Consider the following 21,693-nt stretch of genomic DNA (forward strand, 5'->3'; position numbering starts at 1 on the left):
CGAAGCTCTGTGTAGAAGATTATTTTAAGTTGGAGGATGCGTGTCGAAAGTGTAACGCGATCGAGAACAATACCGTTGAGTGGTGAAGGATTGCGCGTTGAAGGGTGTTCGAAGAGGATACCAACCCGGAGCGCAGCAAATCACATCCGAAACCGATGGCGAAAAAATACAATCTGGGGATGGAGTCGATGCCCATGCGCACTATCATCGTAAGGAGGAGTCACCTATCTTGTGACTTAAAAGACTTCTTCGAACAAAACAAACTGCAAACATCCGAGCCCAACACCAGATGGCGATCTATGCATAGTATATGATCTACAGCTCATATGCCTCGAACATGAATTAAGGATTAGTTACTTACCTGTAATCCTAGTTCTCATCCAGGGGTATACTCATCAAAGTCATAATCTATGAATAATCCCCGCCCATGTGCGGGATCCCGGAGCATATAGAAAATATATATATATATATATACATATGTGAAAACATATAACTGCAGCCTAACAATGTTCAAAACCTGGCAATGCTGTAAATTACATATATTTGCATAGTAGTGCACCCCTATCCCATAAGGAAAAAAGGAAGCATAGACAAATCATAACACAGCACTGCTTTATTGCCATAAAGCAACATGTAATTGTAGGCATTCGCCAGTAGGCTGCAGCAGAGTATCAAGAAACCAAGAAAACTGACACCCTGCCTTTAAGGCATTAGAGTAGGGGGACCGTGCCTTTAAGGCCTGCCTGTGACCCCCTGCTCCCATGATGCATTACAGGTGGCAGTTGGGCCAGTTCTTTTTTGGCGGTGCCTCTGCACCTGAGTTGATCTGCCTTCCATACATCACTTATTTAAAGAGAAAACAATGCTCGTCCGGGGAGGTGGGTGGGTCGCTTATGACTTTGATGAGTATACCCCTGGATGAGAACTAGGATTACAGGTAAGTAACTAATCCTTCTCATCCAGGGGATACTCATCAATAGTCATAATCTATGAATAGAGTAGCAAGCCCATACCCAAAGTCTCGCGGACGAGCAACAAAGCAGTTAAAACATACATTAAAAGACACATCTTGCATTACAGTTATGCAAATAGGTTCCTCAAAGCGGCCTGCCCCACCTGGGCGTCGGCCTGCGCGTCTGAATCTAGGCAATAATGGCGCGTGAAAAGTATGGACTGAGCGCCACGTAGCCGCTTTACAGATCTCAGACATGGGAACATTGCGAAGGAGTGCTACAGTAGAAGCTTTCCCTCGAGTAGAGTGTGCTCTAGGTTTACCCTGCAGAACTTTGTGGGACAGTTGGTAAGCCAAAGCTATACAAGAGACAATCCATCTAGAGATAGACCTCTTGGCCGCAGCCAGCCCGGTATTAGTGGGCCCATAGTTAACAAAGAGCCTGTCTGACTTTCTAAGAGTAAGGGTCTTAGCTAGATAGAATTTCAAAACCCTCTGGAGGTCAAGAGAGTGTAGAGCTCTCTCCGGGGGAGTGGTCGGTTGAGGAAAGAAGGTGGGCAACGTGATCACCTGATTAATATGGAAGTCCGAAACCACCTTGGGCAGGAAGCTCGGATGAGTACGGAGCACCACCCTATTAGCATGAAACACAGTGTAAGGTTCCTTGCAGCAGAGGGCCTGAATTTCACTAACCCTACGGGCCGAAGTGATGGCTACTAAGAAGGCAGCCTTCCAGGTCAGATGTTGCAAGGAGGCCTTATGAATCGGCTCAAAAGGAGCTCCCATCAGCTTAGAGAGAACGATGTTAAGTTCCCAGGAAGGGGAAGGAGACCTCACTGGTGGGTAAACTTTCTTAAGCCCTTCCAAGAAATCCTTTACCACTGGCATCTGGAAGAAAGAGGTCTGGGTAGGAGACTTCCTATAGGCTGTAACAGCAGCTAAGTGTACTCTGATGGAAGAGTATTTTAACCCAGACTTCGCCAAGTATAGTAAGTAGGGGAGAATAACCTGTTCTTGACCCCGGATCGGATCAAGGGCGTTATCTCTACACCAGACGCAGAATCTTCTCCATTTAAAGCCGTACGACTTCCTCGTGGAGGGCCTCTTTGCCTCCCGAAGAATGTTCATACAGTCCGGAGGCAGATCTAGATGTCCGTATTGGATGAATTCAGGAGCCATGCCGTCAAGCGGAGGGAGGGAAGATTGGGATGGAACACCCTCCCCTTGTCCTTGGTCAGCAAGTTCGGTAGGCACGGCAACCTCCTGTGTGGTACTTCCGACAGCTGGAGTAGATCCGGGTAGCACCACTGACGGGGCCACTCCGGGGCTATTAGGATCATCCGAGTTCTGACTCTGTAGAACTTCTGTATCACAGCCGGGATGAGAGGGAGAGGAGGAAAAGCGTAAAGCAATGTCCTCGACCAGCTGATCAAAAGCGCGTTCCCCTGCGACCCCCGTTGAGGGAACCTGGAGGCAAAGACGGGGCATTTTTTGCTGTCCGCGTCTGCGAACAGATCGATGTCCGGTGTGCCCCACAAGCGGAAGATGTCTTGAGCGACGTCTTCGTTGAGCACCCAGTCGTGCGCTTCGACGAAGTCTCTGCTGAGGCCGTCTGCCTGCACGTTCAGGGTCCCTGGCAGGTGAACCGCGACGATCGTCAGGTTTCTCGCCAGAAGCCATCTCCAGATTGACTGGGCCTCCAGAGACAGGACCCGTGATTTGGTCCCTCCTTGCTTGTTCAGATAGAACATAGTTGTGGTGTTGTCTGTCTGAACCTGAATATAGTTGGTTTGCAGGGATGGATACAGGGACTTGAGAGCCAGGTGGACTGCTCGTAGCACCAAAAAGTTGATGTGATAGCTCTGCTCGGTAGCGGACCAGAGACCTTGTACTTGAAGCCGGCCCATATGAGCACCTGCATGGAGGCATCGGTGACCTGCAGACGTGCATTGGGCACAATGTAAATGCACGAAGCCATCGACCCCAGAAGGGACGACACTTGTCTGGCCGTGGGGCAGTCCGTGCTGAGAAGAGCGCGGCCTTTCTGAAGCATGGAGGATAATCTCTCCTCCGAAGGACACACGCTTGCGCTTGAGGAGTCTAGAGAGGCGCCCAGGTAGTGGATCCGCTGAGTGGGATTGAGGACCGACTTCCTGTAGTTGACCTGAAGGCCCAGCGAGTGTAGAAGGTTGAGGCAAAACGAAAGATGACTCTGGAGTCGAGCCGGAGTTGAGCTTTTCAAGAGCCAGTCGTCTAGATAGGGGTAGACGAATATCTTCCGTTTGCGGAGAAAAGCAGCCACCACCGCCATGCACTTTGAGAATGTTCGTGGGGCAGACTTGAGGCCGAATGGCAGGACCTTGTATTGATAATGCTGGCGAAATATCTGAAATCTGAGAAACTTTCGATGTTTCGCTGAGACAGGAATGTGGAAGTATGCATCCTGTAAGTCGATGGCACACATCCAGTCCCCCTGGTGAAGATGTGGGAAGATCTGGTGCAGTGCCAGCATCCTGAACTTTTCTCTTTTCTCAAATCCGTTGAGTAGGCGGAGATCGAGGATGGGTCTGTACTCTCTGACCGCTCCTCTTTTCTGAACAAGAAAATACCGGGAGTACACTCCTTGATTTCTCTGCCTGGTCGGAACTTCCTCTATGGCGTTTTTGGAGAGGAGAGTGGTAAGTAAGGTTTCACTGTTTGGAGGGCTGCTTGTTAGAGGACTGCTGCTGTTTTGTACTTCCTCTTCCTCTGCCCCGACCCCTTTGCTGAAACTGGGACCTCTGTTGGTTCTGAGAGGACCACTGGGGTGTTTGAACGCGCTGGTGAAAGGCACGTTCGTCGCCCTGGCGAAAGCGCTTCCGGAATTCTTTGCGCTTTTCCAGCCCCACAGCCTTCACGGTGTCCAACTCCGCCTTCATCTTGCTCATCTGGTCATCAGCATGAGCCCCAAACAGTGATGAGCCATTAAAAGGCAGATTGAGAATTCTTTTCTGCGCGTCCGGCTTGAGGCCCGTTAGCCTGAGCCAGGCCGAACGCCGGGAGCAGACGCCATGGGAGTAGCCATGCGCGGCTAGGTCCGAGGCATCCGCCTGCTGCGCTGATGATTTGGTTGGCCACCAGGCCGCCTTCTTGTAGGATCTCCGTGAAGTCCTGCCTGTCGTCTCTAGGCAGTTTGTCCATGAATCTGGCGAGGGAGTCCCAGAGGGAGCGATCATACCTCCCCTGAAGCGCTAGCCACCTTCATGTGCGAGGCTGAAGTGTTGCACATTTTCCTGCTGTAGGAGTCCATCAGTTTACTGTCCTTCTCAGGGGGGACAGAAGAAGATACTGAGGCCGAGTGGGATTTCATAGCCGCCGCCACGATTACTGAGTCTGCTGGCGGGTCCGCCCTCAAGAATAAAGGATCCTCGGTCGGAGCCTTATATTTCTTTGCTATCCTCGACGGTACAGAGCCCGCTGTAGCCGGAGTGAGGAACGTGGCCATTGCTGGTTCCAACAGTCCTGGCACCAAAGGAAGCAGAGGTCTGGGAGCCGACCGATGATGCAACGTGTCAAAGATCACAGAAGCGGGCGCCTGAGGAGTGTGCAGCGCGATGTTCAACTTCTGCGCCCCTCTACCCAGAACGTCCGAGAACGTTGCGATGTCATCCACCGGGGACACTCGCGATGGAGGTGTTGAGGAAAAAGTAGGGGAGTAGTCCCGGACTGAGGACCTTGTTGATGAAGTCCCAGTGGACGACCTGGTGCGTCGCCTCTTGTGGGAGCGTTCACTCTGGTGAGCCCTTGACCTTGATTTGCGCTTGGACGGAGATCTTTGAGGTCTTGGCGCAGAGCGACGGTCTCTGGAACGAGACCGGCGTGGTGAAATTGGCCTTGGCTCTCTCGGAGGAGACTTACTCCTGCGCGGTGGGGAATACATGCGGGAGTAGTCCGATCCCAGACTCTGATATGCGCCAGTGTTCCCATCTCGCAACCAGCGCGGTGACAGTCCAAATCGCTCTGGAGCCTTGGGTGATCCTTCAGGAGATACTTGCACGATGTGCAGTCCCGGAGATGATGACTGTTCTCCTGGGGACTTCTCCGCTCCAGTTTTCGCCCTCGACGTCGAGCCCCTTGACGTCGACGACGTCTGCGTCACCATCGGCAAGTGTTCTGGTCTTGACAGCGGTCTCGACGCTGATCGCGGAGACCTCGACGTCGATCTCCTCTCCTCTGGCACCTGACGCCGGCTGGGTGACCTCAACGTCGGCCGTGACTTCGACGTCGACCTCTCTCGACGCCGACTGGGCCTTGACATCGACCTCTCTCGACGTCGGCTGGGCAGCTTCGACGGCGACCTCTCTCGCCGTCGGCTGGGCGACTTCGACGTCGACCTCTCATGGCGTCGAGGTGGTGGTCTTGACGCCGATCTTCCTCTCGACGTCGACCTTTTATGTCGCCGAGTGGGGGTAACCTTCGACGGCGACCGGTCCACTCGCGGCGGAATGTACGTCGCCGCATCTCGCGACGCCGACCCCCTCGAGGGTGGCGGAGAGTGTCTCGACGTCGACGGAAGCCTCAACGTCGACGGAGACAGCCCAGACGTCACTGTACCAGCAACCTGCGAGCCCGCAGGGCTGTGCCTCGACGCCGACTTACTTTTGCGCGGCGGAGAATCTTGATGGTGGGATGAATCCCTTGACGTCGAAGTTCTCTGCCTCTTCGCCGGCACCCTCGACGTCGACGGCGAACCTCTTGGACTCCTGTTCTTTCTGGAGCCAGGGGAGCTGGTGTGTCGCCGTTTTTGTACTTGCGTAGCTGAAGAAGGAGGTCTTGATGAAGAGTGCTCGCCTTCACGACGGCTTCGTTCCCTCTCCAGTCCTGCATGTAATTTAATGCGCTCTCTGTCCCTCAGAGTGCGCTTAGAGAACTTCTGGCAGTGGGGACACTGGTCAGGATCAAGTTTAGATGGTAAACACACGATACACACAGAGTGTGGATCCGCCAGTGCCATCTTGTTGCCACAAGAAGGACATTTCCTAAATAAAGGAGACATTCTGACTGGAAAAATTTCGAAAATTCACTGGACACCAGCAGAATTATCCCTTAGAAGTAAGAAAACGTCGAAAAAAGCTTGAAAAAGCTGTATTTCAAAATTTCAGTCAAAAACTGAAAGCTCAAGCTCCAGGATCCTCACAGAAGGAGCCGGAAAAAAGAACTGGCCCAACTGCCACCTGTAATGCATCATGGGAGCAGGGGGTCACAGGCAGGCCTTAAAGGCACGGTCCCCCTACTCTAATGCCTTAAAGGCAGGGTGTCAGTTTTCTTGGTTTCTTGATACTCTGCTGCAGCCTACTGGCGAATGCCTACAATTACATGTTGCTTTATGGCACTAAAGCAGTGCTGTGTTATGATTTGTCTATGCTTCCTTTTTAGGTCTCGGCTAGCGAAGGCTGCGCTTGCGCAGTCTCGCTCGCGAGAATTAATGACTTGGAGAAGAGGGGCTTGCACCCGCCCCTCTTCTCCCCTGTTCTCCATTGGCTGGCCTCTTGAATGCTGGCCAGCCATTGGAGAAGAGGTCAGTCATTCCAAACAGGCCCCGTCCTTTTCGGATCGGGGGGCGTGTTTTTTGCAAGAAGTCTCAAGGAGGAGACAACAGCAAAATACGCCCCCGAATCCTAAAAGGACGCTGCGTTTCTCCGAGGCATTTCTGCTCTGCCTCGGAGAAAGGCGGTGGTGTCTTCCGGTGCCCTCGGCTTGTTCTGTGTGGAGTCCGGGAGGTAAGGCCTCTTGGTAAGGGCACCCCGCTCTCCTTGTTTTTTTTACTCCGACCTTACTTTCAGCCAGATCCTGCTTTCAAGCAGAATTATTTTCTTACCGCAGTGGTTTTTAACTCTCCCGTCAGTATATGGTGATAAGGTGTATTTGGGGTTTAATGCAGTTGCGCGGATCCGTGCTCCGCGTGTTCGTAGTGTTTGCTTATCCGTCATCCGTAGAACAAGCCTCGCGTTGTGCAAATGCTGTAATGGATGTGGGCCTTGAAACACAAGAACCGCATGTGTGTGTCAGTTTCTGGCGTATGTAATTTATCGTGTAAGTGTTTTCTTCTCCGTTTCCTCCCCCCCCCCCCCCCCATCAAGTCATCTCACTAGAATGGGGAGATGAAGCTCTGAGAGCGAGAGCCGTACTATCTATCGATATCCTTGCCCGTCTGTCTGGAGCAGAATTTCAGGCTATTGTATAGTCTCTTCTTTTTCTTCTGTCTTTCGTGATTTATATGACCTTTTGATTCCACCGTATCAATGTAATCTGTGATGCAATGTAGTGTCTCATGCCAATGGGAATGTGTTGTCGTCCGACAGCTCCTTATTGCGAAATCTATCTAATGTTTAATGCTTTTCTTACTCGTGCTGATGAGATGCAGTTGACCCTCCATGCACCGTCATATTTAAATAGCGTTTTAGAAGGTTGATGAACCTTAATTAAGGAGGGGGTGACCTCGGCGCGAATTTATTCCACTAGTTTACGGCGCTGTAGACCATATGCATGTGTGTTTCACAGCGTAGCTTTTATTCGTTATGTTCGTTTGGTAAATATGGAAAGAAAATGTGGCATGTCGCATTTCTTGATTTGGTCTCCACATAGGGTCGCTCGCCCTTTATGGCGTGTAAATGCGGAGGTTTCTCCAACCTATTACCGCCAGAAGTTGACTTTAATTTCCATGCACATACATTTGGCTTTTAAAAACTAGTTCATATGATAAGAAATTATTGGCCGTATTGACGGTGAACGAAACAGACGAGTTTTAATTAGTTGAAATGGTCCTGTTTTCTCCCTTACTCTAATGAGTGGATACTTGCGGGGGGGTGCGGGGGGGGGGTATATGCCCACGTTTCTGTGCTTTTAATTGATATTTTTCATTAGGGTAATGTTTGAATCATGGACATGACTTGTGTATGCGGTAGTCTCAATTGTTGTCTAGTAGATGCAGTCCGTGCCCGACATGCCTTTTGGGGTTATTTGCTTATTAATTAAGCAATTATTTCGTGAACTAGTTAGTTTCTTAACTTAAGATATATTGAGCACTAAGTTTCACTATTAACCTACTTTATATTCACTATAAATTCGTTATCGTTGATAAATACCTGTGCAAGTGCTGTTAATACCGAATTCCACGGGCCTTACTTACTGGCCTTTAGAATAGCTACATTTTTGTATCTTTTTGGGGGGGGGGGGGAACTGTAATCATGAGCGAGTACACCCCACGTTCAGGTTTTGGTGGTTAGATACCTATCAATCTGCTCAGATGTGCTGCACGTTACAGACAAACTGCTGAATTGGTCAATCCGGTTACTGGGCAGTTATAAGTGGGTGGTGCTTGGATATCACATGCTATTGTAGACCTGTACGGTATGCTTTAGGTAAGTGATAGTTAATACACTGATGTTTTACTTGGGGCGTGAAGCTCCAAGGACTGGATCCCTTCACCTTCCAGTCAGTCTTAACTTTTAAGTTTGGTCTACCTCGACCAGATACCAGTGGCTGGTGCTTCGCTTTTTTTCACTAGGCAACTCTAACAAGCATTTACAATGCAACGGTCTCGGCATTGTTAAAGTTAGAGCTATTAACATTGCTCATGACAATGCCGTTTCTTTAAATGTTTTAAACACAAAAACATAAACAAAAATAATGTCATGAGCAATGCCAATAGCTCTAACTTTACCAATGCCGAGACCATTGCATTGTAAATGCTTGTTTCCTTATGGGATAGGGGTGCACTACTATGCAAATATATGTAATTTACAGCATTGCCAGGTTTTGAACATTGTTAGGCTGCAGTTATATGTTTTCACATATGTATATATATGTATATATATATATATATTCACTGAAAAAACCATAGGTTTCACACATGTTATAGTTAGCGGAAATTTTACTGATAAAAAACCAATGAAATTCCCCCGTTATAGTTAGTGCAGGCAACTATAACTCACGCGACCGCAATCCTCTGCTGATGCTAATACTGTATTTAGACACTTATTTACCCATGTCTTCTTCCATACATTTTTAGCTATACATATATTACAAATATTTTCTTTTCATAAAGACACATATGTCATCAGCAGAAGATTGCGGTCGCGAGAGTTATAGTTGCCTGCACTAACTATAACGGGGGAATTTCATTGGTTTTTTATCAGTAAAATTTCCGCTAACTATAACATGTGTGAAACCTATGGTTTTTTCAGTGAATTTGCAAGGTTTTTTAAATGCTAATTCCTAACTATAACGTGTGTGAAACCTATGGTTTTTTCAGTGAATTTGCACGGTTTTTTAAATGCTAAGTTACTTTACGCCATTCGTGGCGTGCGCGCCCACTTAACGCAGTTAACGCAGCTTCGCGCACCGTGTGCGCACAGTGAGCACGCGGTGCGCTTTGCGCACCGCGCGCCCACTTTACGCAGTTAGTGCCGTGCACGCACGGTGGGCACGCGGTGCGCTACGCGCACCGCGTGCCCACGTTACGCTAGATGGGCCATGTACGCACGATGCGCTTCGCGCACCGTGCGCACATGGAGGACATATGATGCACTTCATTTTTAAAGGTAATATTTTAATTTTTCGCAGTAGTTATAAGCCATGCACAAATGGTGCCCTTCGGGCACCATTTGCACACGGGGTGGAGAGAGTGTGGATAATTTTTTTTTTAAATATTTTTTTTTTTAATCTTTTCGTTTTTTACTTGATTTGATAACCCATGCACAATTGGTGACCTTCGGTCAGCAATTGCACACGGGGTGGGGTTAGTGTGGATATTTCATTTTTTAAAATATTTTATAATCGGCGAAATTAGCGAAAAAATAAAAATTCCGTTTTTGGCCTTGGAGGATCTTTGGGGACTCCCTGTACATGGCTATGTGTGTGGGAGCTGTCAAAACAGCCCCTTTAAATGTTTTTGTGCTTTGTTTGTTAATCATCTCTCTCAGTGCGAGAGAGAAAATGGCGGCCGCCGCTTCCTGGTTTCGGCCGATTCGAATGTTTACTAAGATCTAAGAGCCAATCATAATCGCGCTCGCGCACGCCACCGTACGCGTACGGTAAGCGTACCGTAAGCGCACCGTAAGCTGGCTCAGATATATATATTGATTTAAAGGCTATTTTCTCAGAATCTACTGAACAGATTTACACCAAACCTACAAAAGGCACTTCCTTGACCTGAGGACTACCTCTCTGCCAAATTTCTAGTAATTCTGTTCAGCCGTTCGGGCTGTAGCCCTGTCTAAAGGTCCTATGGAAAAATGCATGGGAAAAACGCGTTTTGGGACCCCCCTTTTATCTCAGCCCCCGCTTGACGAATCCCCCCGAGACTTTCAGGGTAGGAGCGGAGCGTAGCGCCCCACCTATTTTGAAAAATTCACGAGGATTCGTCGACCGGCGCCAAAGTTATTCAAAATAGAATGTTGCGGATTTCCTATGGAAACGTGGTCCTAACTATAACTACCTACTGGCGACCGCCAGTAGGTAATATATATATATATATTCACTTAAAAAACCATAGGTTTCACACATGTTATAGTTAGCTGGACATTTCCCTCGTAAAAAACCAATGAAATTCCCCCGTTATAGTTAGTGCAGGCAACTATAACTCATGCGACCACAATCCTCTGCTGATGATGTCAGATATTACATCACTGATTACATATGTGTCTTTCTGAAAAATAAATATTTGTAATATATGTATAGCTAAAGATTAATGGAAGAAGACATGGGTAAATAGGTGTCTAAATACAGTGATGTAATATCTGACGTCATCAGCAGAGGATTGCGGTCGCGTGAGTTATAGTTATATATATATTACCTACTGGCGATCGCCAGTAGTTAGTTATAGTTGGGACCTATTATCCATAGGAAATCCGCAACATTCTATCTGGAATAACTTTGGTGCCGGTTAACAAATCTTCGCGAAATTTTCAAAACTCGTGGCTCGCTCTGGTCCGCTCCTATCCGGAAAGTCTCAGGGTGATTCGTCAAGTGGGGGTCGAGAAAAAAGGTGTTCAAAGGCCACTCCCCTATATATATATATATATATATATATATATATATATATATATATATATATATATTCACTAAAAAAAAACATAGGTTTCAGGGCTGTTATAGTTAGTTGAACACTTGACTCATATAAAACCAGAGAAATTCGCCTGTTATAGTTAGTTGAGCTAACTATAACTCGCGCACCCGCAACGCACTGCTGATGATGTCACATATTACATCACTCATGACATGGTCAGTGACATCACTGATGACATTATCCATGTGATAATTTGATGCATCTTCTCACACCCTAATATAACCTTTGATACACCCACTCTAAATTACAGACTGCCATTCTCAAAACCATAGATGCTCCAACACCAATAACTATATACCCACTTACTGATTCTTAGCTCTACACACCCATCCATTCACTCACCCGTACAGTCACTCATACTTATGGTCACTCACTACAGGACTATCATATGCACTCATATACCTATATAGACACTCACACACCACTACTCATCCACAGATGTACTCACACACCTACTCAGTCATGCAAATAATTAATCACACTGCCATTTACTCACCTATACAGTTATACATACACCAGCTCCATTACTCATACAAATACTAGCACATTCTTACGCTCTTATACAATCAATAATACAAGCACACACTCATCCATACAGCCACTCTCACAATCACACACTCTCACTTATAGCCATTTATGTACTCCAACACACATATATATTGCCTTTCACACATGTAGCTACTCACACATGTACCACTGAAATATACATTCACCCACTAACACAACCATACACACACTCACCCACCCATACAGTCATCACAGATGCACTCTTGAAACCATGCACCCAGTGAATCACCCAGTCACACATCTATGGACGGAGTCACACACACCCCACCCACACAAACACTCAGGCACCCATACAGATACTCAGACAACCAATCTATAACCCATATAGACACTCATGTAGCTATTTGCAAACCCATGCAGCCACTTACACACCAACAGACAGACAGATACAGACATTCACACAGTTTAGTCACTAACCCATGCATTCAGTAAGATACGTTTAATCACTCACTTATAGTCAGTCATGCACCAACAAAGTCATCCATTCACACACTTATACACCCAGTCATTCTTCAATATGCCTTTCCCTATATAAAATAAACATATTTAAACTTTACAGAAACACACAGACTTTATATATACATATATATATATATATTCACTGAAAAAACCATAGGTTTCACACATGTTATAGTTAGCTGTACATTTTACTGATAAAAAACCAATGAAATTCCCCCGTTATAGTTACTGTAGGCAACTATAACTCACGCGACCGTAATCCTCAGCTGATGCTAATACTGTATTTAGACACTTATTTGCCCATGTCTTCTTCCATTAAATTTAAGCTATACATATATTACAAATATTTTTTTTTCATAAAGACACATATGTCATCAGCAGAGGATTACGGTCGCGTAAGTTATAGTTGCCTACAGTAACTATAACGGGGGAATTTCATTGGTTTTTTATCAGTAAAATGTACAGCTAACTATAACATGTGTGAAACCTATGGGTTTTTTTCAGTGAATTTGCAAGGTTTTTTAAATGCTAATTCCTAACTGTAACGTGTGTGAAACCTATGGTTTTTTTCAGTGAATTTGTACGGTTTTTTTAAATGCTAACTTACTTTACGCCATTCGTGGCGTGCGCGCCCAGTTAACGCAGTTCGTTCCGTGCGCGCACGGTGCGCTTCGCGCACCGTGCGCGAACAGTGAGCACGCGGTGCGCTTCGCGCACCGCGCGCCCACTTTACGCAGTTAGTACCATGCACGCACAGTGGTCACGTCATGCCCACATTATGCGGGATGGGCCATGTACGTACGATGCGCTTCGCGCACCGTGCGCACATGGGGGACATATTATGCGCATCGTTGTGAAATGTTTTGTTTATTATTTTCATTTATTTGATATGCCATGCACAAATGGAGCCCTTAGGGCACCATTGGCACATGGGGTGTGGAAAGTGTGGATAATTTTATTTTTTTTTAAAAATTTTTACCGTACGCATACGGTAAGCGTAATCGGCGATTTTTCGAAAAAAAAATAAAAAACTTTTTTGCCTTTGGGGGTTGTTGGGGGGCCCGTATATCACTGCTGGGTGATTATTATCTCAATATACTGCCCCTTTACACATTTTTGGGCTTCATTTATGCTGCCCCACTCTGAGTGCGAGAGAGAAAATGGCGGCCGCCGCTTCCTGGTTTCGGCCGATTCGAATGTTTACTAAGATCTAAGAGCCAATCAGAATCGCGCTCGCGCACGTCACCGTACGCGTACGGTAAGCGCACCGTAAGCGCACCGTAAGCTGGCTCAGATATATATATTGATTTAAAGGCTATTTTCTCAGAATCTACTGAACAGATTTACTCCAAACCTACAAAAGGCACTTCCTTGACCTGAGGACTACCTCTCTGCCAAATTTCAAGTAATTCTGTTCAGCCGTTCGGGCTGTAGCTGTGTCTAAAGGTCCTATGGAAAAATGCATGGGAAAAACGCGTTTTGGGACCCCCCTTTTATCTCAGCCCCCGCTTGACGAATCCCCCCGAGACTTTCAGGGTAGGAGCGGAGCGTAGCGCCCCACCTATTTTGAAAAATTCACGAGGATTCGTCAACCGGCGCAAAAGTTAATCAAAATAGAATGTTGCGGATTTCCTATGGAAACGTGGTCCTAACTATAACTACCTACTGGCGACCGCCAGTAGGTAATATATATATATATATATATATATATATATATATTCACTGAAAAAACCATAGGTTTCACACATGTTACAGTTAGCGGAAATTTTACTGATAAAAAACCAATGAAATTGCCCCGTTATAGTTGTGCTGGCAACTATAACTCACGCGACCGCAATCCTCTGCTGATGCCAATACTGTATTTAGACACTTATTTGCCCATGTCTTCTTCCATACATTTTTAGCTATACATATATTACAAATATTTTTTTTTATAAATACACATATGTCATCAGCAGAAGATTGCGGTCGCGTGAGTTATAGTTGCCAGCACTAACTATAACGGGGCAATTTCATTGGTTTTTTATCAGTAAAATTTCCGCTAACTATAACGTGTGAAACCTATGGTTTTTTCAGTGAATTTGCAAGGTTTTTTAAATGCTAATTCCTAACTATAACGTGTGTGAAACCTATGGTTTTTTCAGTGAATTTGTACGGTTTTTTAAATGCTAAGTTTCTTTACGCCATTCGAGGCGTGCGCGCCCACTTAACGCAGTGCGTTCCGTGCACGGTTTTTATCAACTTTATTAAGCCCTGTACATTTGGTGGCCTTCGGCCACCAAAAGCACAGGGGGTGGGGTCAATATGGATAGTGTTTTTTTTATTTAGATTTTATAATTTCATGTTGCCAAAATATAGTTTTTTTACTGATGTAATAAGCCCTGTACATTTGGTGGCCTACGGCCACCAAAAGCACAGGGGGTGGGGTAAGTGTGGATAGTGTTTTTTTTATTTCTATTTTTTACCGTACGCTTACGGTAAGCGTACGGTAAGCGTACTCGGCGAAATTGCCGAAAAAAAAATAAAACCGTTTTTGCTCTTGGGGGATGTTTGGGGACTCCCTCAACATGACTATGTGGGAGGGAGTTGTCAAAACAGCCCCGTAACATGTTTTTTGGCATCATGTTTGATAAATAACACTCAGTGCGAGAGACAAAATGGCGGACGCCGCTTCCTGGTTTCGGCCGATTCGAATGTTTACTAAGATCTAAGAGCCAATCAGAATCGCGCTCGCGCACGCCACCGTACGCGTACGGTAAGCGTACGGTAAGCGTACCGTAAGCGGGCTCAGATATATATATTGATTTAAAGGCTAATTTTCTCAGAATCTACTGAACAGATTTACACCAAACCTACAAAAGGCACTTCCTTGACATAGGGACTACCTCTCTGCCAAATTTCTAGTAATTCTGTTCAGCCGTTCGGGCTGTAGCTCTGTCTAAAGGTCCTATGGAAAAATGCATGGGAAAAACGCGTTTTGGGACCCCCCTTTTATCTCTTTATCTGTAGGTAATATATATATTTTCTATATGCTCCGGGATCCCGCACATGGGTGGGGATTATTCATAGATTATGACTATTGAAGAGTATCCCCTGGATGAGAACTTATCTGTGCAAGGAGATTACTGGAAGGGCTGCGGCTGAGTACTTGGTGCACTCTTGGAGGTAGATCAGAGTGGCCCATGTGTTGATGCAAATGTTTATGGTCATGCTGTGTCATTTTTGACCAACACAGGAACTACCCGTTCCACTGTCAGAACAGTGGAGGTACCAGACTTACCTCACACAAGGAAAACAAGTCAAGTAGTTGGGCTTGCAAACAAACAAATGTTAAATCCAATTTCCAAAGAAGTCCCAGTAAAAATATAGAACTTGACTGCTGATATTTATGCCCTGTACTTTTGTCCTAGCTCCATTCATAATACGGTGGCAAAGGTCCATCAGACTTGTTAAGCACCAGCTGGATTTCGAGGATCCAAGATGTAAGTTGGGGTGTTTGGTTTAATACCCTATTTTTGCCAATCCTTTGGTGCTAACCATTTCATAGCATATTCTCAGACTGGTGGCCCTTTCTGTGAAACTGGAAGACGATCAAGCGGTTGTCTGACGTTTGTTGCAGATGGATTTAAAGAGAGTAGAGGAGGTTTAAAAATGGATTGTATAAATTAGTTTGAAAGTAAGTTGCTTTCGGAATGGAGACATCTTTGTAGGGTAACAGGGAGTGGCCCCTCCAGCCACGAAGTGGTGCAAGATCACTCTGAAGATGAGAATGAGACAGGTTTATTACTTAAAAATGTCCTCTGCAGATTAAATGCAAAAAAGTATAAATTGTGAACTTTATATAGTTACATCTAACATAGGTGGAATTATAGTTAAGACGCTTGATCGTGCAGTGAAAGTACTAAAATGGGAAATCGGCTTAACTAAATTCTAAAAATTCTGGATTTAGAATTAAGGCTCTAATGATTGAATATACATTCAATGCATTAGGCACCAATTTTATAAAGCACAGAAGAGTAGGAGGGATCTGCTGTGACATCAATCCGCTCAGCAAACAGAATACTCCTCCGTATGGTTCCTACAGGTCAATATCAGGTGAATTTACCACACCTACTTGTGTGCTCTTTGTTAGTCACATGACGCAATGCGAACAGCACATCACCTACCTAGTTCTTGAACCTTCCCCCCCCCCCCCGAAATTCAACTAAATCAAGACTAAAAGTTCAAGTTTGCATTACTGGTGTAACGAAAGAAAAAAAACTGCTTAGCATCAGCTTTTAAAAGACATTCTAATAAGATAATGACTTCTGAACAGACACTGTTTCGATCGGTCTTTGGTGTTCATCAGTTTGTTTGGTGCCACAACATACTCTACACAATCAAGTCTACTCAAACCTTGTAGTGGCTTTAAGTGCTGAGAATAATGAAACAGATGCTCTCTCTTCCCAGCCCTGCCAAGTACCACGCATAAGACGTTGGACTAGTGCATTTCAGTGTGGTCATCTGCATCACCGCACTGAAATGCATTTTCACACGTTATGGCGCCTCTTCAGCTATCAAGAAGCCAGAGCGCTGCTTAAGTACCACTACCAATTTGTTATTAGCAGGCAGATCGTGTTGCTGTGGCAGGACTGGCGGTCGGGTCAGACGGCCCGCTCTGGGAAGGGCTGGCTACATTGTTTCAATTACCGCGAGGCAAGGTTACTGACCGTCACATTGAGACCGAGTCTCAGCCAGACTAAAGTTTAATTTACCCACCTTTGCAGCTAGCACAGCCGGGTAGCCTGAAGCTGCAGCTGAGCTCTCACTGGGCTGCTTGCCGCCAAGAGCGGATAAGGTTCGGAGTGGACCTAAGTTGTTCTCAGCTGTAGTGTCACTGTCTCGGCCCGGGCCGCCTTCTGTTCACAGTTTGCACTGTTCCGCACCAAGTAAGACAGCAGTGTAGCACTGTCAAGAACAGGGCGACGTTTGCTTTATTTCATGACAAGAATAATATCTTAAAGCGCCCTGTGGGCGATGTGGCGGCTTGACGATCTGCAACAACCCCGTTAAGGTACCAGCACTTTTCTTTCTCCACAAGCTTTCCTAGGTGCCCCCTTCGTGAAGTCACTACTCTGATGCATTATTTCTTCCCCAACGAAGTTAATCCCATTGTTGTTCAGGTTGCTGGATCCCTGGCAAGGCAGAGTAGCGGTCTGCACTGGAAGCAGCTACATCGGTCTTGCCCCCTTGCCTTACTTTTCCTCGGCCTGTCCCTGGTGGAGCTGCACCCCCTCCACACATAGCAGCTTCGAGAAACGGACAATGAGCTGTGCAGCACTGGCTGGGGCAGGCAGCGAACTGACCAGATTAACTCCAGCACCGCTCTGCTCCAAGGCCTTCGTGTCCTGATCTGTGGAAGGCCAGTGGGGCCGAGACAGTCGGGCGCGCAGTTGGGCCCCGTAAACAGGATCACACCATTGCGGGACAGTCGACCTGTCAGAGGATCCCAGAATCATAAGGGATTCTAAACGAGTTGGGTTTTGAGCATGGGGAAGCGTCGATAGGGTGTGCCACGATGGAATTGGCTAAATAACCTCTCCCTCTCTAGTGTTGACAACACCCGTCAGTGGTATCTGTATCCCCATTCTCTCACAGGCAGGACAGTAGACATGTGTCCAAAATTGAGTTAGTGTCCGTCTAGTGTATTACTTTGAACTTAGGACTGGTTGAATTTCAGGCTTGTACCTAGGAGTTATTGATGTCTGTGTCACCATTTATGTGTTGTATTTTTCTTACAAAAACGTTTTTTGTCAGATGTATTTATGACAGATTATGTTTTCAAGTAATGTTTTACTCTATAATTTACTAATGTGTTATTCCTTTTAAAAGACATGTTTAATTGATCTTTGAATGTCCTTTTGAAAATATTAAATGAAGCTGAATAAAGCTCATAAGCTTTAGCATTAAGGGTCTAAGGTTTATTGTGATTCAAATTGAATAATCTCCCTGGATACCTGGTTTGTTGTTTCAGGCTGGTCTATTGGAATTTATAGAAGTGACTGTGGCCACCAGACAGTTCGAGGTGGCACAGACCTTTTCAAATCATAAGCCTGCGTAGCGGTGACCTAAATGAGTGCCTCCCACCCGCAGCATTCCAATGCAGCCGTGCTTACTGCTAATGTAACGGCAGTCGAGTGAGTCTGGTAGTCACTCAGCTGATTAAATTATGAACGTTTTCCACACTGCTTAATCTATTTTCTGCAAGTTTAGCTAGAGTCTGATAAATGAAAGCTGTTTAATAATAATTTTTTATGTTTTGCAGCAGTTAAGTTAGTTTCTCGTTGTTGAATGGGATGTAATTTCTCTTATTTATGCGTTTCCCTTGTATTCATTGCTTGATTTTGCTCGTGAGAAAGTGTCACTCATAGTTGTTGAAATGTCACTCATAATTACACTGAAGTTATGAAAATGTCACACATGGCACTCTAAAACCTTGGCAGCTAGGTCTTCCTCATTTCACCCCATAATTGTCAGTACAAATCGAAATGCTAACAAGGTACAAATCCCACCCTTGAAAACCCCCACATCCTTTAAACTAGGTTACTGCTATTAAAGCCCACTTTAAATGTATATTCATTCTCGGACTGCCGCAAATCAGATCACGAAAACATTTCTATCACAAGCGAGCATTGCATTAGAAAATAAATAAGTCAATAAAAGTAAATGTTCCATTACCAGAACATACACGACTCATTTTAAAAGAGTGTCCTTACCTGCCCTTTTGCTATAAGGTAGGCAACAATAGAGGTATGCCCAAACTGAGCTGCAAGGTGAATACAGCTGCATCCTTCGCCATCTATCAGAGATGGATCTGCACCACACTTCATGAGCTGTACAACCATGGATAGGTGGCCTTGTCTGGAAAAAAATATAAATTCAGTTAACATTACACATCATAAACACAACAAGACTGACCACCAAGAGGGCTCTAGAAATCAGCTGGGATTCCTAGTCAAAAAACGCACAGCATGTAGAGTAGCAGGCAGTGGTACAGACAGGGCTTTAAATTGCAGAAACATTTGATGGGCACTAAATGCAAGTTGCATGAAGTGGGCGGGCATCATCAAGGACACTATAGGGGAGAGGCCCAAATAATGCAAAGAGGTACGGGCCAAAAGCAGGCGAGCAAGACGGAGCAAAACAGAACACACAAGTGGGCGAAACAGTGCTGGAGAGAGTCAGATCGTCACATGAGGACAGCACAGCAAGGCCAGCCAAACCAGCATCAAGTTCCATCAAAGCCGACAAGTACCAGTCACATCGGCTATGCTTCACACCAACTCAAGACATACCTGTATTGGCTTACTACTCCTCTCCATAATGAGTTTATGTGTTACTTAGATGTAATTTGTTGAGTGAATGAAAAGATGGGCGGTAAGAGAAAAGAAGAGCACTCAATAGGTGAATTACTTCCCATCCTTATGTTCCACTTGCTTCATTTCCTATTTGCTGTACAACCTAAAAACTAACAAAACAAAACTGGAAGGCAGCAGGGAGGTCAAGCAAAGAGATTTTCGAGTGATGAATTTCACTATGAAGTATCATTTAAGAAATCTAGAAGAAAATACAATATGCTGTGAACTCCCATGAATTTTATTTGCGGATACGTTTTCTCATAGAAAGCCATGGGCTAAATTTAAGAATCCTCACTATGGTCTGAATAAAAGCTCAGAATTTTTGATGGTCACATTAAGAAAATCCTATTTTATCATATATATTTGAGGCCTAGAAAAAAAGAGTTAGGGACACTTTAGTACTGGGTAAAATAGAGGTCTGAGAATAATGTTATTATAAAAGAGAAATTTGCTTGAAATACAAACATTCTTTAAAGAGTTACAGAAGCATTAGCATCCAAAAGGTCGCAGCTCACGTGAATGCCAGAACAACCGAGACGGCAAATCTTTTAATATCACGGATGGTTCAAACTGAAGGTTCTGACTATATGGCCAAATAAAGTTAAAATGCCACAAAAGTATATTTAAACTGAAGTTCATTCGGCTTTGTATAACTGTTGCACAATTATAAGCTCCTGAACAATTTAATTACGCTTAACAAGTGCTCTTCTCAAGTCTGAAAAAAGCACACCCGGCAGGTAAAGATGTGTTTGTGGACTTCGATGGTGTTTTACTACTCTAAAGTGTATATACTTTAAACGTCAAACTTCGAACACCTTCTAGCTCAGCACGCATGGATTTTGCCATTTTATCCTGGAAAGAGACATTTCAGAACTGACCGACAAATACATCTTTGAGCATCAACCAGGATACTAATAAAGTAGCATGTTAACTTGTGATTCGAAGACAAGAGGAGAATGGCCTCTTCGAACAAAAGCAAAGCCAAACTTTTAATAAGAAACCAAGTGGGGTTTTCAGCAACAGCCTGCAATGTTTTTATCAATGTGGTTCATGTGGTTATAGGCTAAGATTTTAGAACTAAGCTTTTATGTTAAGAAAGTGAGGAAAGTATAAATAACTAATCTGCCATTCTCCTCCCTGGTTTGACACAGAACAAGAAAAACAATCAACTGATGGAGTGGTCAGCTCTAAACACTAAGATCTCAGTTTTTCCCAATTCATTCTTTCCTGATGTCACCTCCCACGTAGCAGGTGGTGGAAAACGCTCAAGTCTTCTGCAAAAAAAGTAGCAGTATTCTTCAAGGATAAGATCATAAAGATTTATGCTGATTTTCCACTTATCACCAATAGCCCTGTAGATTCTGGGATATTGGCGCCTCTCAGTGAATGAATCAATGAATGAATGAAACTCATTTATATAGCACAGATCGGCTACTCAAAAGAGGGTCACGGCGCTGATACAGATAAGAGAAGACCATGGAAAGCACTGCTAAGTTTTGAAAAGCCACGTTTTCAGAAGTTTCTTAAAAACAGATCTCTGAGATGGAGAATAAGGAGACTGGGAGCCTGTTCCACGTCTGGGCCCCAAAGAAACTAAAGGATATGCCACCCATCAGAGCCAGATGTACTTTAGGAGTACGGTGGAAGGAGGAAGATCCTAGGGAACAGGCCGGGGTGAAACGGATGACTCTTCTACTAAGGTAGTCAGCTCCTTTCTCATGGAAAGCCTTAAAAAAGACAATAAGAGCTTTAAATTTGATCCTCTCCTTCAGTCTCAGCCAATGCAGTGATTTAAAAAGGGGGGCCATGGGTGACCTGGGTTTGGGTTGGAGAATCACCCTAGCTGTGGCATTTTGTACTACCTGTAAGCGCTGTGTAAGCGCTGTACAAGCGCTGTGGAAGGCCCAGAAACAAAACATTTGCGTAGTCCAGTCTTGATGTCACCAAGGCCTGGACTACTATTTTCCACGATTCTTGAGTCAACAGAGGAAGGAATTTTTTCAACATACACAGGATGCCGAAACAAAGGCCCACTAATGCTTGAATCTGGGACTTCATGGACAAGGCGTTATCCATCAGTACTCCTAGGTTTCGAACAATTGACTGCTCTGTGTGCGGTGGCGAATATTCTTCAGGCCCCCAATTGTTCCAATTACTAACAGCAGGTAGGCCAAAAAAACTATCTCAGACTTATCCGAGTTGCATTTAAG

At 45.2% G+C, this 21,693-nt stretch overlaps 1 protein-coding gene across 1 annotated transcript in view; it reads right to left on the reverse strand.

Moving 5' to 3' along the window:
• The window catches only part of ZDHHC17 (zDHHC palmitoyltransferase 17), a 505,513-nt gene that overhangs the window by 333,445 nt on the left and 150,375 nt on the right, over positions 1-21,693 (reverse strand). Inside the window, exon 5 of the mRNA XM_085653012.1 lies at positions 18,842-18,986. Within this exon, the coding sequence (XP_085509138.1) occupies positions 18,842-18,986 (145 nt within the window). The remainder of the gene's footprint in view (positions 1-18,841; positions 18,987-21,693) is intronic.

This window comes from Triturus cristatus, chromosome 4_1, assembly GCF_964204655.1.
Source record: "Triturus cristatus chromosome 4_1, aTriCri1.1, whole genome shotgun sequence".
Taxonomy (NCBI): Eukaryota; Metazoa; Chordata; class Amphibia; order Caudata; family Salamandridae; genus Triturus; species Triturus cristatus.